This window comes from Propithecus coquereli, unplaced genomic scaffold (assembly GCF_000956105.1).
Source record: "Propithecus coquereli isolate 6110/MARCELLA unplaced genomic scaffold, Pcoq_1.0 Scaffold217, whole genome shotgun sequence".
Lineage (NCBI taxonomy): Eukaryota > Metazoa > Chordata > Mammalia > Primates > Indriidae > Propithecus > Propithecus coquereli.
Genome location: NW_012146856.1, coordinates 1,515,166 through 1,528,921, shown reverse-complemented (window position 1 = coordinate 1,528,921; position 13,756 = coordinate 1,515,166). Strand labels below are relative to the sequence as shown.

Below are 13,756 nucleotides of genomic sequence, written 5' to 3'. Positions count from 1 at the left end.
TTCCCCTATTTTAAATAATACTTCATTTCTGGAAAGATGAAAACCAGGTTTACAGCATAACGTCTGATGAACTGGGGGGCCAGCAGCAGGAGAGGAAGGAAAGGAAATTTTCTCTTCCCTATAAGCTCTGTACTATTTCAATTTAATGCAAAGTCTATGTATTACCTATTCACAAATAATAAGTTCAAGTTAAAAAATTTTAATGCTTTCTTGAATATCTTCGTGTATAAATCTCACTCTGAGCCTGGGATAGAGAGAAAAAATGATAAAGTTTTTGGCTGTATATCCCAGAATAAAAGGCCAGCATAGCTGTCAATCATCTTAGCAATGAAACTGGGCCTGGCATTTCTATACCCATGGAATAGTTAAGACCTCTAGAGACACATTCTTTCTTCTTCTCACTTGTAATGGAGTTTTTTTTTTTTTTTTAATCCACTTTCGCTTGATAATGTGAGAGCATAGAATTTAAGGAAATAATAATAATGACAAACACTTACATAGTGCCCAAACATTGTTGTGTATGTATATCTATAACTCATCTAGTCCTCACAACAACCCTATGAAATAGTAGTTTTTTGTGTTTTTTTGCAAATGAGGAAAATGAAGCACAGATAAGTTGAGTTTCCCTAGGTCACAGTGGCAGTGATGGAGCCAAGACTCAAACCCAGTCTTGTAACCACTTTCTATGAGCCTCTAGATAAAATGCTGTTTGCAGCTGATTAGAAAATACTATCAAAATAAAGGAAAATGGCAAAAGATTTGTGAGTCTCTTTGGTTATAATTTGCATTGCTTAGTTTATTTCCTTTTTATGTGTAAACTTAATCCTCCGTTAACTGGCAATACATTTTCAGCAGGAATGATAAAGAATTTTTATGGATAACTAACAGTTGCCTTTGGGTTTTATTTGTTGTTTTCTCCTTTTCTCATCTGCTGAAAATACTTCTCACTTCTAGAAACTGTCTGCTTAGGTTTCTTAGCTGACTTCCTTTACCATTAACTTTCATCCCTCCTTTCTACCACTTATGCAAGTGCTTCCTTAGCGGGCTTGAAACTAGAGTCCCAAAAGCTCAGAAGAGACTCCAGGGCTGTAATGTGTATCTCTGGCTTATTCTTGTGAGTCAGTATAAAAAACTAAGTAGCTTACAGTTTTTTATTTGTTTTCATTCTCTCCAGGGAAAATCCCTATTTTAGTGAAGAGAAGGACCAGGTGGTGTGGCTCTTTGCATGCCTCAGGTTCTAGAGGGTGTTTTCTTCTTTCAGCCTTTTCTCAGCTCTGCCTTTCAGATGGTGTGGCAGTGTTTCTTGCCTGCCCCCCATGGATGAATCTAGAATCCTACATTTAAATTGTGAATGGAAAATTAAGGAATAAAATAAAGCTAAACATACAGTTGCCTAGTTTCTACACCCAGCCTTTTAAAAAATATGTATGTAGCTGCCATGTATTTATTGAGTGCCTTCTGTGTGCTGGCATCTAAATAGGCATTTTACAAGTATTATCTCATTTACCCCTTATCGACACTCAGGGAGTTATATGTTATTTCCATTTTATAAATCAGGAAATTGAAGCTCAAAAAGGTGAATAAATTCCCTATGTAGCTGCAGAGCTAGGAAAAGGCAGCTAGATTTTGATTTTACATCTGATTCTAACACAACAAATATTGGCACTTCTCCCATTTTCTAACTCTTCAACTGGTCTCTGATTTCCCACATATTGCTGGCACCAATTTTGTAGTAATGTTACTGACTTACTTCAAGACTCTGGGATATTATTCATCTGGGTCCCAGAGACCCAAATTCATCCAGGGCAGTTGGGTGGTCTCCCACTACCTCTTCAGTCCCTATGGGGGCACTTACTGTGACTGTTCTCATTTGAAGACCTTTGCCCAGCCAGCAAATGGATGCCCATTGGAGGTTGTCCTATTGTCTTTTTTCATCTGTCAACATGATACCATTATGCTTCAACCAATAGGCTTTTACTTATTCTTGCTGAGACATAACATACAAGTATTAAACATTTAAACATTAAATATTTAGCTTATTCTTGTCTTTAGCCATCCTTAGAAGACTATGGCAGTTGTTTGCATTCATCCTTGGTTGTATAGCTCATCCATTTTTTTAGTGTATGATCTTTTGTTTTACAAAAGGTTATTTTTATGCTAATACCATAGTAATAAGAATGAAAAATTTGGAAATGGAGAAAAACTACAAAGACTAAATCACCCATGATACCATCAGCCAGGGATAACCACTGTCCAAGTAGGAAATACAGTCCTATAGATATCAATAAGAGAAATAGAGATTGCAAAAAAAAAATGGCATTATACTATATATTGTTTTGTTACTTGCTCATTTTGCTCAACAACATATCAAGGCTATCTTTCCATGCCAGTAAATATGCCTCCATAGCATTTTTAGTGGCTACAGATTATTCATTGTGTGGAACTAATTTAATTAGCTTAGTTTGTATCTTTTTTTTTTCTCTTGGCCATTATGTAGGACATCCTCATAGCTAAATTTTTTCTTTTATCTCTAATTATTTACTTAGGATCCATTCCATGAAGTGGAATTGGGTCAGAGGTTATGCCTAAGGCTTTTAGTATCTCTTGCCAGATTGCCAGGCAGAAAAGTTGTTGTGAACTTTATCATCTGAGCTAAAGCTCATCACTTTAGGGTGTTTTTCTTTTTGCTTTGGCCTCATTTTTATTCCTTGTAAAGATTATTCCCAGTACCTGCTTTCTTCTTTAAAATGTGTTACTTTTTTACTTTTTACCCTGCCTCCTTTTCACAAAATAGCTGGCTGCTTTGTAGTAGGCCTACTTGATGGGAGGTGGTATTTTCAAAGGACTTAAGAAACAGAAACTGTTGCCACCCTAGGGCAGGCCTGCGCTTACCACCTTCCGCTTTTGCATCATAATCGAAATGAGCTTTTTCGTCTCACTTAGTGTGCTGTTACACAGGTTTATTCTCCTCTGAGCTGTCAGCCCTCCATATCCATGAAGTATCTGTCCTGTGCAGTGAGATCTTTTACTTCTTAACCTTGAATAAAAGGTGTCCACAAAATTTTACCCAAACCCCCGAAAGATATATTCATTTACTATTTATGAGCATTTTTGGGTAATGTTTAGAATTTTATATGAGAGTAGAGGGAACAGAAAAAAAAGGCTTCTTAGAGCTTCTAGTCTCTTTGGAAGGGAATGCTTTGTTGAACTTAGCGGATCACCTAGGAGACCATGCCATTTAGAATTCCTACTCCAGTGCATTCTTCCATAGGTGGTGCTTTGAGGAAGGCCTTTTCATCCAGCTTGTAAAATGTAGATGTGGTGACATAAGCAAAACAGTGTGTCACATTTTATTATTAAAAATATACATCCATATGTATGTAAAATTATATGTATACTGTGTGTCAGGTACTGTTAAATATGTTGATTGATTACTCTCATAACTCTACTAATACCTAATTTACAGATAGAAAACCACAGAGGTTAAAGTAACTTGCCCCAAATCAGAGAGCTGTAGTAAGTAATGGAGCAAGGGTTGAAACCCTAGTCTGACTCCAGGCATTCATTTAGTAGTATTAATTGAGCACTTACTGCATGCCAGACCATATTCTAGGAGCTGAGGCAACAGCCCTAACATTGCAGCTTGTAAGGGGTTTGAGGGATTTGGGAGCTCATTAAGAAGAAAGCTCTGACAACAAACTTTATTTGAGAGATGATTTGACAGGTTCCCTACAGGGTTGGGGAGTGGGGGTCCTTCACACTGTGAGACCATCCAGAGGCTTAGGCACAGGGGCCACCATCCAAAAGGGGAGGAGGGCAAGGGAACTCCGCGACGCAACCATAGAGAAGGCTCCTGAGTCTAGCTGATGCTGCTCAGCAGCACAGAGAGCCTCTGGGTCAGAGATCCCCGAAGATCCCCAGTGCTGTGGGGGCTTTATATAAAGCCCCAGAGCTTGTTCTTTCTATGATTAGCAAATGCTAACAGTTTCCAAGGGTGTAGTTTTGGAGGGTATATAAAATAGGCAGGCCTTAAATGGCAAAAAATCTGCTTGTTTGGGCTATGTTTAAAACAATCTGATGTGTAAAAATTTGAGTTTGATGTTGGCCAGCTCTTGAGCTAGTAAGTCTCAGTCTGCTGTGAAGAAATAAACAAGCCAGCCGCCATTTTAGCTCATTTGTATAACACAGCAACCTTATTCTTACCCACCAAGTTATACTGTTTGGTACAGACTCAAGGAGACCTGAGATGGGACTTGTGCTGGACCTCAGAAAGATACACTTACATGGCAGAGCCCTTATGAAGAGAATGGAAAAGGAGCAAGGTTTGGGGGTATCTCTATAGAAAACTCTACAGAACGATTGCTGTCCACCCATCTCACATCATTTTCTTCACTCAGTACCCAGGGACTTCGTTCTGTTTGTTTATTGTTGTTTTATGGATGCGAGAAATTTTTTAAAGCATTTACTTGTCCCAATTATAACTTTTTTTAGGGGATCTTTCAGAACATTGCACTTGATGGTGAAAATGTCTGTGGGGCCACTGTAGGTGGAAGGCAGTTTAGTCACGGACTCATAGGCTGAGGTGGGACTGTTGGAGTTGGCTTTGGACTGTGAGAATGAGATGTTGAGGTCATTGGAGGTAGCTCAGGGAAATGTTGCTTCTTGCTGAATTGGATGTGGTCTGGGCCACTGGAGTTTTGAGTGTAGACTGCCAAATTGGTAGTGGATATCGCACTGCCTGCTCTGTTATTTCAATAAAGAAGTTGTCTACCATAATCGTGAAGGCAGTGATCAGGGATGTGATGCAGAACTGCTGTCCTGCTGTGCTGTTCTACTTCCCTTTCCTGCCATTTCAATGTGAACTCAGAGGAATTACTCTGGCAAGTGAACCTGACTTGTAACGAGACCTGCGAAGTAGAGATCTGGTTCTCTGCTTTACAAATGGGTCACCCTGATTTCCCTTTTTTCTGAGACAGAATCTCGCTCTGTTGCCGGGGCTCGAGTTCATTGGTGTCATTGTAGCTCACTGCATCCCCAAACTCTGGGGCTCAGGCAGTCCTGCTTGTCTCCTGAGTTGCTGGGACTACAGGTGTGTACCACTAAGCCCAGCTATTTTTTTTTTTTCTTTTTGTAGAAATGGGTCTCACTACCCACCTGGCTGGTCTTGAAACCCTGACCTCAAGTGATTCTCCTGCATCAGCCTCCCAAAGTGCTAGAATTACAGGTGTGAGCCACCATACCCGGCCCACCTTAATTTTTTAACCCTGCTCATGTGTCTTTTATTATCTGCCACAACAAAATATCAGAACTCAGTTGAAGTGTGATCAAAGTTGAAATATAAAATGTTTTGCAGAGTGCTAAAATTTTGGTATTGTATTGTTTCTGTCACTTACTGCCTTTGTAGCCTTGAGCAAGTTTTTTAACCTCTCTGTGCCTAAGTTTATCAACTATAGATAGTAAACAAGGATAAGTGCTCTCATAGATGTGAAGATCAAATGGGCAGTACATGTGTCGTGATGTATGCCTGACATGTGCCTATCATTTAATAAATGATAGCTGTTATTGTTGCTACCACTATTAATAGCAAAAGGATAAATTGATTTTATATGCTGTTTTTAAGAGCACAATCATATGTAAAGCATGGTATATTTTTTATTAATTTCAGACTTTAAATTTTTTTAATGAATTATGTTACCGAGTCAGTATCTTTGGAGGATTAAAAGAACACAAAGAATGAAAGACTGGGAGTACCCTTCAAGATCTGTTAGTACAGCCTCATTTTACAGATACAGAAACTGAAGCCCACTGAGAGGAACTGCCTTTCCCAAAGTCATACAACTGGTTAGTGGCAGAGGTACGACTAAACATCAATGTCCTGACTCCTGTTCCTTTAAAGAGTGACTTAGCAATCGTTCTTTATAGTTGGCATAGAAACCTCGCTTTCAGGTCACGTTACTTAAAGCCAACCATTGTAAAGATGACAGCTTCACATTATAGAATGAGTCTTGTGAGAGGGCCAGCTGAAATGGCTGGTGGGTGGCTCGAGGGCCCACCAGAGGCGAATTAGTGTGGGAAGAAAGCCTTGGGATTAGAAGCCAGGGTACCTAAGGCCAGGCCTAATAGTGTCCTTGGGATCTTGGACAAATTATTTAATGTCTGCTTCAGTGGTAAAGTGAAGATAATAGTATGTGCTCTGCTTCTACTTCATAGTATGGTTATATTATAAAGTATAAAATGTGAGATGTATATAAAATTTTGTACTTTAAAGGGTAAGGAATAATTCATAAAAGCCAACATTGCCATTGTTTGGCAGAATGAAAGGCCCTTTTAGCTGTTGGTTTCAGTATGCTATTGTTTTGGAGTCAGTCCATTTTTAGAAGAATACAATTTCCTGTCTTGGGTCATTGACCCTTTCAATAGTAACTAAAGAAAATAACAGTTAAGTTCAATTATATAGTAGTTCTATAATAGTAGAGCTCAGTGGAAATTAAATCATATGCAGTAACTGACTCATGCGGGTTCATTGTATTAATATTTTTCATTTCCCTACAAAGTCTGTTTTATGTTATTTATAGCTTCCTATTTATAGAGACAACGGCAGCACACTAGAGAATATTCGTGGCAGCAATTTGTAAGAACCACCTTCCAGCATCATCCCAAGCCCTGTTACAATCCTTTTCCACAAAATTGTTGAGATTATATAGTATGTATTACAAAAAGAATGTTTTTTCATATATTTGAAACTTTATAATAAAGTTAACCAGAATTAAGGGGAAATAATTCTAATTAGAATAAAATGCCACTATCTGAAGAGACCTGATAGTAAGCTTGTTGTGGTGACGTCCGGGTCGGGATTCAATGTGGTAAACCTGGGTAGTGAAATAGAAAAGATCCAGAGATGAATTGCTATAGAATACCTTGCTGGCCTAACAGCTGCCTGCTTGCACCCAGATCGCTGAGCAGATAATACTAAGGCATTATCTGACTGTCAGCTTAGCAGTCAAGAAGGACATTCATTTGGGGTAGAATAACAAACCAGGTCATCTGGGGATGCACACCTACGTTTATTCAGCACCTACTACATACCATGTTGTTTTGTTAGAATATGTCCTACACAAAATAGATCTATATTTACTTATACATTTATAACTAAATCACACTCTAATAATTAAAAAAGCCAATGAAAGTTTATAGTGCATTTTGTTTTCATAAATTCTTTTGAGGATAAACCTCAAAACACTTTTGTTAAAAAGATACGTATCTCTGAAGGGTTGTATCCAGTCTTCTTTTCTGGTATATTGAAGTCTAAAAGAATTGAAATCTCCTTTAACCATTTAAGAATTTTTAAATTTGGTGTGAGTCCAGTGAAAATCCAACAGAGTTTTTCTTAATGAACTTGACAAACTGACAGTAGAATTAATTTGAAAGAGAAAATGTGTGAAAATAGCCAGGAAATTTGAAAAAAGACCAGTGGAGACAAGATGGAGAATCATAAAAGGAATTGAAGAGAGTAATCGGTTGTTAGATTCCTACTTTTCACTGTATAAAAAAAATTGAATGGATTAAAGAGCTAAAGATAAACTGTAAGCTAAATATAAACTATGAAAGTGACATATGAGAATTTTATTTTTACCATCCTTGGGATAAGAAGATATATCTGAGAACTGTAAAGAAAGTGATTGATAAATTTGACTTCATAAAAAATTAAAATGTCATAGGACCAAAAAACACCAAGTTGAAACAAAATTGACAAACAATAGATTGGGTGAAAGTATTTGCTACATAAGTAAAAGCCAGAGATGTAATGCTCGTATATAGCATGCTTACAGATCAGTAAGAAAATTATTAATTAATCTGCAGGAAAACAGTCAAAGGATTTGAACAAGATGAATGGCAAATAAACAAGAAGATTCCCAGCCTCACTAATAATTTGGGGGAGGCTAATCAAACCAGTGAAATATTTTTCACCCATGTGATGTAGAAAAATTAAAAAGCTTGTGAATATTTGTTGCAAAAGATATGATTAACAAGTTGGAGGGCACATAAGTCAATATAGGTCGTTTTGTTTATTGGCTCAACTTGGTACCATAAACACCCTTCAAACCAGTGATTCCAATTCTAAGTTTCTATCCTAGCAATCTACATACATAAGTTTAAGCTTGTTTTAAATAAGAGCTTGGAAATAACCTTAAAGTACTTTAGTATAAGGTTAAATAAACTAGGAAACACCTGTATTAAGGAATAATACATCTAGTTATAAAGAATAAAGTAGATTTATGTGTAAATTTATTTCATGAAAATAACTCCAGTATATACTATTAAGCAAAAACAAACAAACAAAAACCAACAAAAAGTAAGTTGCAGAATAACATATACAACATGCTCTTACTTATGTTAAAAAACACCTCCCTAAACCATCTATTTAAAAATGTGTGTGCATTGTACACATGTATTATATGTAAATTCACAAACAAAGATTTAAAAGAATATGCGCCCATCAAACTGACAGTGGTGCCTCTAGGGAGAGGTTGGAGCTAGAGAAAGAGGAAGTGAGACAAGCCTCTTTTTAAAAAAAAAAGAAAAAATTCTGTATCCTTTGTTTGTGTTTGAAACTTTTTACAGGAATATACCCATGTATTATTTGTAAAGTTATACAATTTAAAGCAAATAAATACAAAACAAGAGGCTAAGGGTACCGGATTACTTTCTGAAGTTTTTGTTTAACATGTCCATTATTTTTACTCATGCCACTGTAGAAAGACAATGGCTGTTTTTATCTGTGTAAATTAGCATAGAAGAGTACACAGCAAACACTAATAGCGTTACCTTCTTGGGCAGGGTACATCCTCCGTATGTTTATGTATTATTTTAACTTTCTTCAGTGAGCACATATCATTTTTATTACTTAAAAAATTAAGAGCAAAGGACCCTCTTTTGTTATTGAGCTTTTCCCTCTTTTCTATTTCTCAGCAAAGGAGGGCATATGGACATAAATCATCTCGGGTACCCGGAGGTTCAGTTCATTTTCTCCTGTCCTGACCTTGCATAAACCTTGCCTGTCTGTCCCGAAGGCAGCCACCATGAGTGCCCTCTGTTCTCAGCAGAGCCATGGACACCTAGGCTGTGACGGGGAAAGACCCACTTCCCCTGACTGGCTGGAGGCATCCAGCAGCAGTTCAGGATAGCCGTCTTACACTTGGTAACTTGCCTGTCTCATCCACTTAGGATGTTTACAAGCCTCGCCGGAAATACAAACGCCAACAGGGAGCAGAGGAGCTGCTTGATGAAGAATCTCGAGTCCATGCTACACTTTTGGAATATGGCAGGTAATGAATGAGGCCCAGTCTAGGTGTCTATTTTATAAACCCATTTAAAAGAAAAGCTCATTTAAATTATTTCTTTTGAATTAACTTGTTTGGATTCTACCTGATTCAACTTACTGTTTTCAGCCATGAGATTTCTAATATCAGGGACTTTTTTTCCAGTATTGAATTACCTGAGTTTTTGTGGGTAACCTTTGCGATTCCTCTCTGGAAATGTGTACTTGGCTCTACCCCCCCGGGGATTTGGGGAGGTTGAGGCATTTGCAGAGGCTGGGGTGGTCTGCCCGTCGTGCCCCTGCTATTTGTTATTCATAAAATCTTTAGGTAAATAAAAGAAATGAAAGCAGTTTCAGTAGTTTTACTTAAAATGTTAGAATAATCATTCAGGTTTTCTGTGAAGATTGTCCTGACTAGGAAAATGAAAAATTTAGAAGTAGTTTTGTCACTTCTTAAAAACATCTTAGTTTTTTAAAGACAATACTTATTTTATATCTTCAGTTTTTACTTAAAAAAAAAACAAAACACAAGGACATGCTTCTCCCCATTGAATTTTTTGGTTGACACTGAGTAGTAACCTTTTATGTTCTGCATTCTTCACTCAGGGTAACCGATTCCTTGATGTGAGTATGTCTGCTCGTGCTTCCTTTGTGCTGGGAGTGGCTCCTGTGTGCTGCTCTGCCTCACAACCCAAACCTTACTGGGTGGCTGGAACTAACCGCTACTAGCATCTCCCTGAGTGAGCAGCAGATGGCTTCCCCTCCAGGGTACTGGAGAGAACCAGAAGGAAATTAGGCGTAACTGTACTAGTTTTCAAATGGAAAATGCAAACGCTTTTTTTTTGAAGTGATAGTTTGGGGTCTTTTCTTCCTAAGAGTAAAAACTAGTCTGTTTCAAAGGAAGTTGAGGTGGTTCTGGCCCTAGGCTGGGTGTGATGGCTTTCCCCACAGCTCACCAGTTGCTTCTGTGAATTGAACGTCTCCTCTGAGTCAGGCATCACCAGGACTAGCTGCATAATTTGTGGAGCCCAGTACAAAATGAAAATGCAAGGCCACCCGTTAACAATTATTAATAATGATTCATTGTTAAGAATTTCAAGACAACAACCAGCAAGTCCAAGACCTTTCCTTCTAACCATGGGCCCTTGTGCGATTGGATGGGTTGCATGCTCTCAAAGCTGGCCCCCGGGGCACCATAATGTGGTCTGTCCAGCCAAGTCCCAGCTGCAAGTGAGCAGGTGAGGCATGGCTCCAGGGCAGCCAGAGCTGGAGAGACCATCTCCGTGGGTGTTGCAGCTCCCAGAACCAAGGAGTACTTAGGGGAATGTAGTGGTTTTGTTAATTTATATTGTTCATACCTCCATTTTTTCCGTTATTGTGGAAAATCAGATGTCTCTGAGGATGAGAAGGAGTCACAGATTCAGTAAATTACCTGCCTCACTGAGATCATGCTGACAATATTTTGTTCTGAAATTCTCAGCTTTGAATTGGATCTTTTGCATATGTGTTGTAGATGGCAGTCATTATCACCATGTGAAGGCTGGTTAAATTTGGAACATCCTTGCCCATCCTCAGAAGTGGTTAGTGCAGTTTGAGGCCAGAATCTGGCTTGGCACTCTTTAGGGAAGGGGGAGAAAGGCACGGGTTTTGTTTCTCCTCTCAAATTCTGAGTGTGAGAAATAACAGTGTCTTGCTAACAATCTTAGTTTCCTGTCGGTGGGGTCATGCTGACTTCTGCTAATTTCTGAGGCTAGGGAAGGTATTTGGTAAAGGTTTTAGGTTTTTGTTTGGGTTTTTTTTTTGTTTTTAGGAGAAGGGGCTATTTCATTTTCTTTTTAGCTTTTCTGGCAGGGAGAGGGGAAGTTTGTGACAGGTGGGGTAGTGGATATTTAGGATATTCTGATAGTTTATTTAGCTCGTTTTCCTCTTAAGATTAATAATGACAGCATTCAGAAAGGCTGAATAATAACTTGCTCAAGGTCATAGAACTACTAAGAGGCTCAAAGTGGGTCTTGAATTCAGATTTCTTGAACTCCAAAAGCATGTCATTATCATTATCTGCAAATATTGTTTGAGCCTTCAGTGAGAGTATATTTTTAGGCTCTGGGCTTTAGAAAGACAGGCCAGGTCTTTGCTGTTTGTTCTGAGACTGAACAAGAAGAGAGTGATTATTAAAACTGACAGAGCCAATTGTATAAAACTTAAAGCTGCAACAAATGTGTGCTTTATTCCCCCTCACTGGGAAGGCCTCTCCCTTCCTTTCTGGCCGTCTGATTCTTTCCTCTAGGTTCTGTTCAATAATCCCGACTGCATGGAGATATCTCCTATAAAATGGAGATTATGTAACAGTATGTATATAAGGAATTTTGAACAGTTTGATGTAGAAAACACTCAGTTTTCTACTGTCATCCTTGTCCTTGTCATCATCATTATTCGCAGCAGCAGTCTTCACTTCACAAATGCCCTTAAATATGACCCTTTCTCAGTTCTCCTTATTGTCCCTATGTTCTCCTGTGGCGGTGAAGAGGGGAAGCCTCCCCTTGGCCCTTTGAAGGTTCACTGAAAATGAACTGGCAAAAGGTAGAGTAGCAGGATAAGAGGGCTTACAAAATTTATGCACATGCATGGGGGAAAATCACAGAAGTGTAATTACCCAGGAACCCAGTGATGGCCACAAGGCCAGCCTTCTTCACAGGGGAAAGGGAGATGGGGAAATGTGGCATCTGAGGGGTAGTAAATGATTTGTAGGGGGAATGAATGTGCTTCATGCTCAGATGATGAGATGATATAAGTAAATGACTGAAAATTAAATGGGATGGAGAACAGACAATGGTTTGGGTTCTAGGTGTGGTATTTAATTTTCAGTCTCTTGTTCTATGATAGATAATGAGATTTCAGGGAGGAAGTGGAAGGGAATCGTGTTCCCTTTGACAGGTCCAGTCTTTATGCAAATAAGGGAAAAAAACCTCTTCCAGCATCTGCTGGCCTTCAAGAGCCTTGAATTCAAAATATTCAGCATAACCAGCATGCCACATGTTGGGGTGACAGTCCCTGGACTCCTTTACTCATTAGCCCCAGCTCTAGCCCTCCCTCTGGCACGTGCATGGGAAGACTCACCCCTTCATCCGTTCTTCCCCCAGTCAATCAAGGCTGGCCCTTTGCTGGCCCTCAGACTCACTTTGCTCCACCCTCACTCTTCCCTCACCCTTGTGGCATTCCTGAATTCCTCATGCCCCTTACCACAGCGCACCTTCAGGAATCCACACCCACATGTGTTTCCAGTGTTCTGTTTCCTACCTCATCTTACCTCTTGACAAGGGAAAGTCCTTTGACTTCTAGAGCAAGAACATCTAAAGTCAGTGTTTCTTATTTGGGGTTGAAAGTCACTCATCGCCTTAAGCCCACAGTGCCCCTTGGCTTTGAGGTGGTCAGCATTCCAGCTTCTTCCCCTTTTTTGACTCTTCTCATTTGCTGAAATAAAACTGGACTTTGAGCCTAGTCAGTCATGCTGAAGGCCTTAAGGACTGTGTATCTGTTAAAAATGTGTTTGGGTATATTTTTCTAAATGCTATGGAGTTAGAAAAACAAGACTCATAGTTTTGATTTTAGACTTAAAATTACAGTCCTATAATATTTCAATTTTATTATCAGTCCAATCAATTTTTAGAGGCTAACTTATATACCTTACCATGCTATAAAACTGCTACTATGGGGAAATGTGTTTTATGTGCTGTGTATTTTACTTTCAAGTGGAAGTTTGAGGCACAACTACTAGGATACTGGTGTTCACCTATTACATAGTATTAGAGGCTTAATTTTGAGTTGCCTTGAAGTCATTCTGTGGTTAGCAAATGAAATATAACATGTGTCTCCCAACTTGTTTGTGTCTCCTATGATGGTAAGGCCCATGACATGCTCATAGAAGGTAGTTAGTGAATTCTTACTGAGTGAGCAAAGAACAGAGTTCACAGTCCTTAGTATTTAGGGCTTTTTATGCCCCTATTTTGTTCTGGATTCCAGATAGTTAGATAACTGTATTAATTTGGCCTGAGGCAGTTACCTTTGAAGGTTACTCTGTTTTCTAGAACTGTGATGTCCAGTGTGGTAGCCATTAACCATATGTGGCTAGTGTGGCTCAGGAACAGAATTTTAAATTTAATTAAGTTAAATTTAAATGTAAAAGCTCATTATTGATTTAGTTATTGGAAAATGTTTAAGTATGTTTGGAGTAACTTGGATATGTGAATTTACTAATTTAAAAAATTATATATGTGGCTCTTCTTTGTATTTCTTTTTTACTATGCCGTTGTACAAGATGTACATCCTTGATTGAAAGACCCAGTCCTAGGTCTAGGGTATGAAAAGTGAACCTGGGTGATGACAGGACCAGAGCTCTGTTGGTGCTGATGGTTCAGGGCAGCAAAAGTTGATGACTCA

The 13,756-nt window shown here is 38.7% G+C and overlaps 1 protein-coding gene across 1 annotated transcript in view; it reads left to right on the top strand.

The window, feature by feature from the left end:
- CCDC93 (coiled-coil domain containing 93) overlaps positions 1–13,756 on the top strand; it is a 77,718-nt gene that overhangs the window by 2,468 nt on the left and 61,494 nt on the right. The window contains 1 exon segment of the mRNA XM_012644684.1: positions 9,226–9,326. Within this exon segment, the coding sequence (XP_012500138.1) occupies positions 9,226–9,326 (101 nt within the window).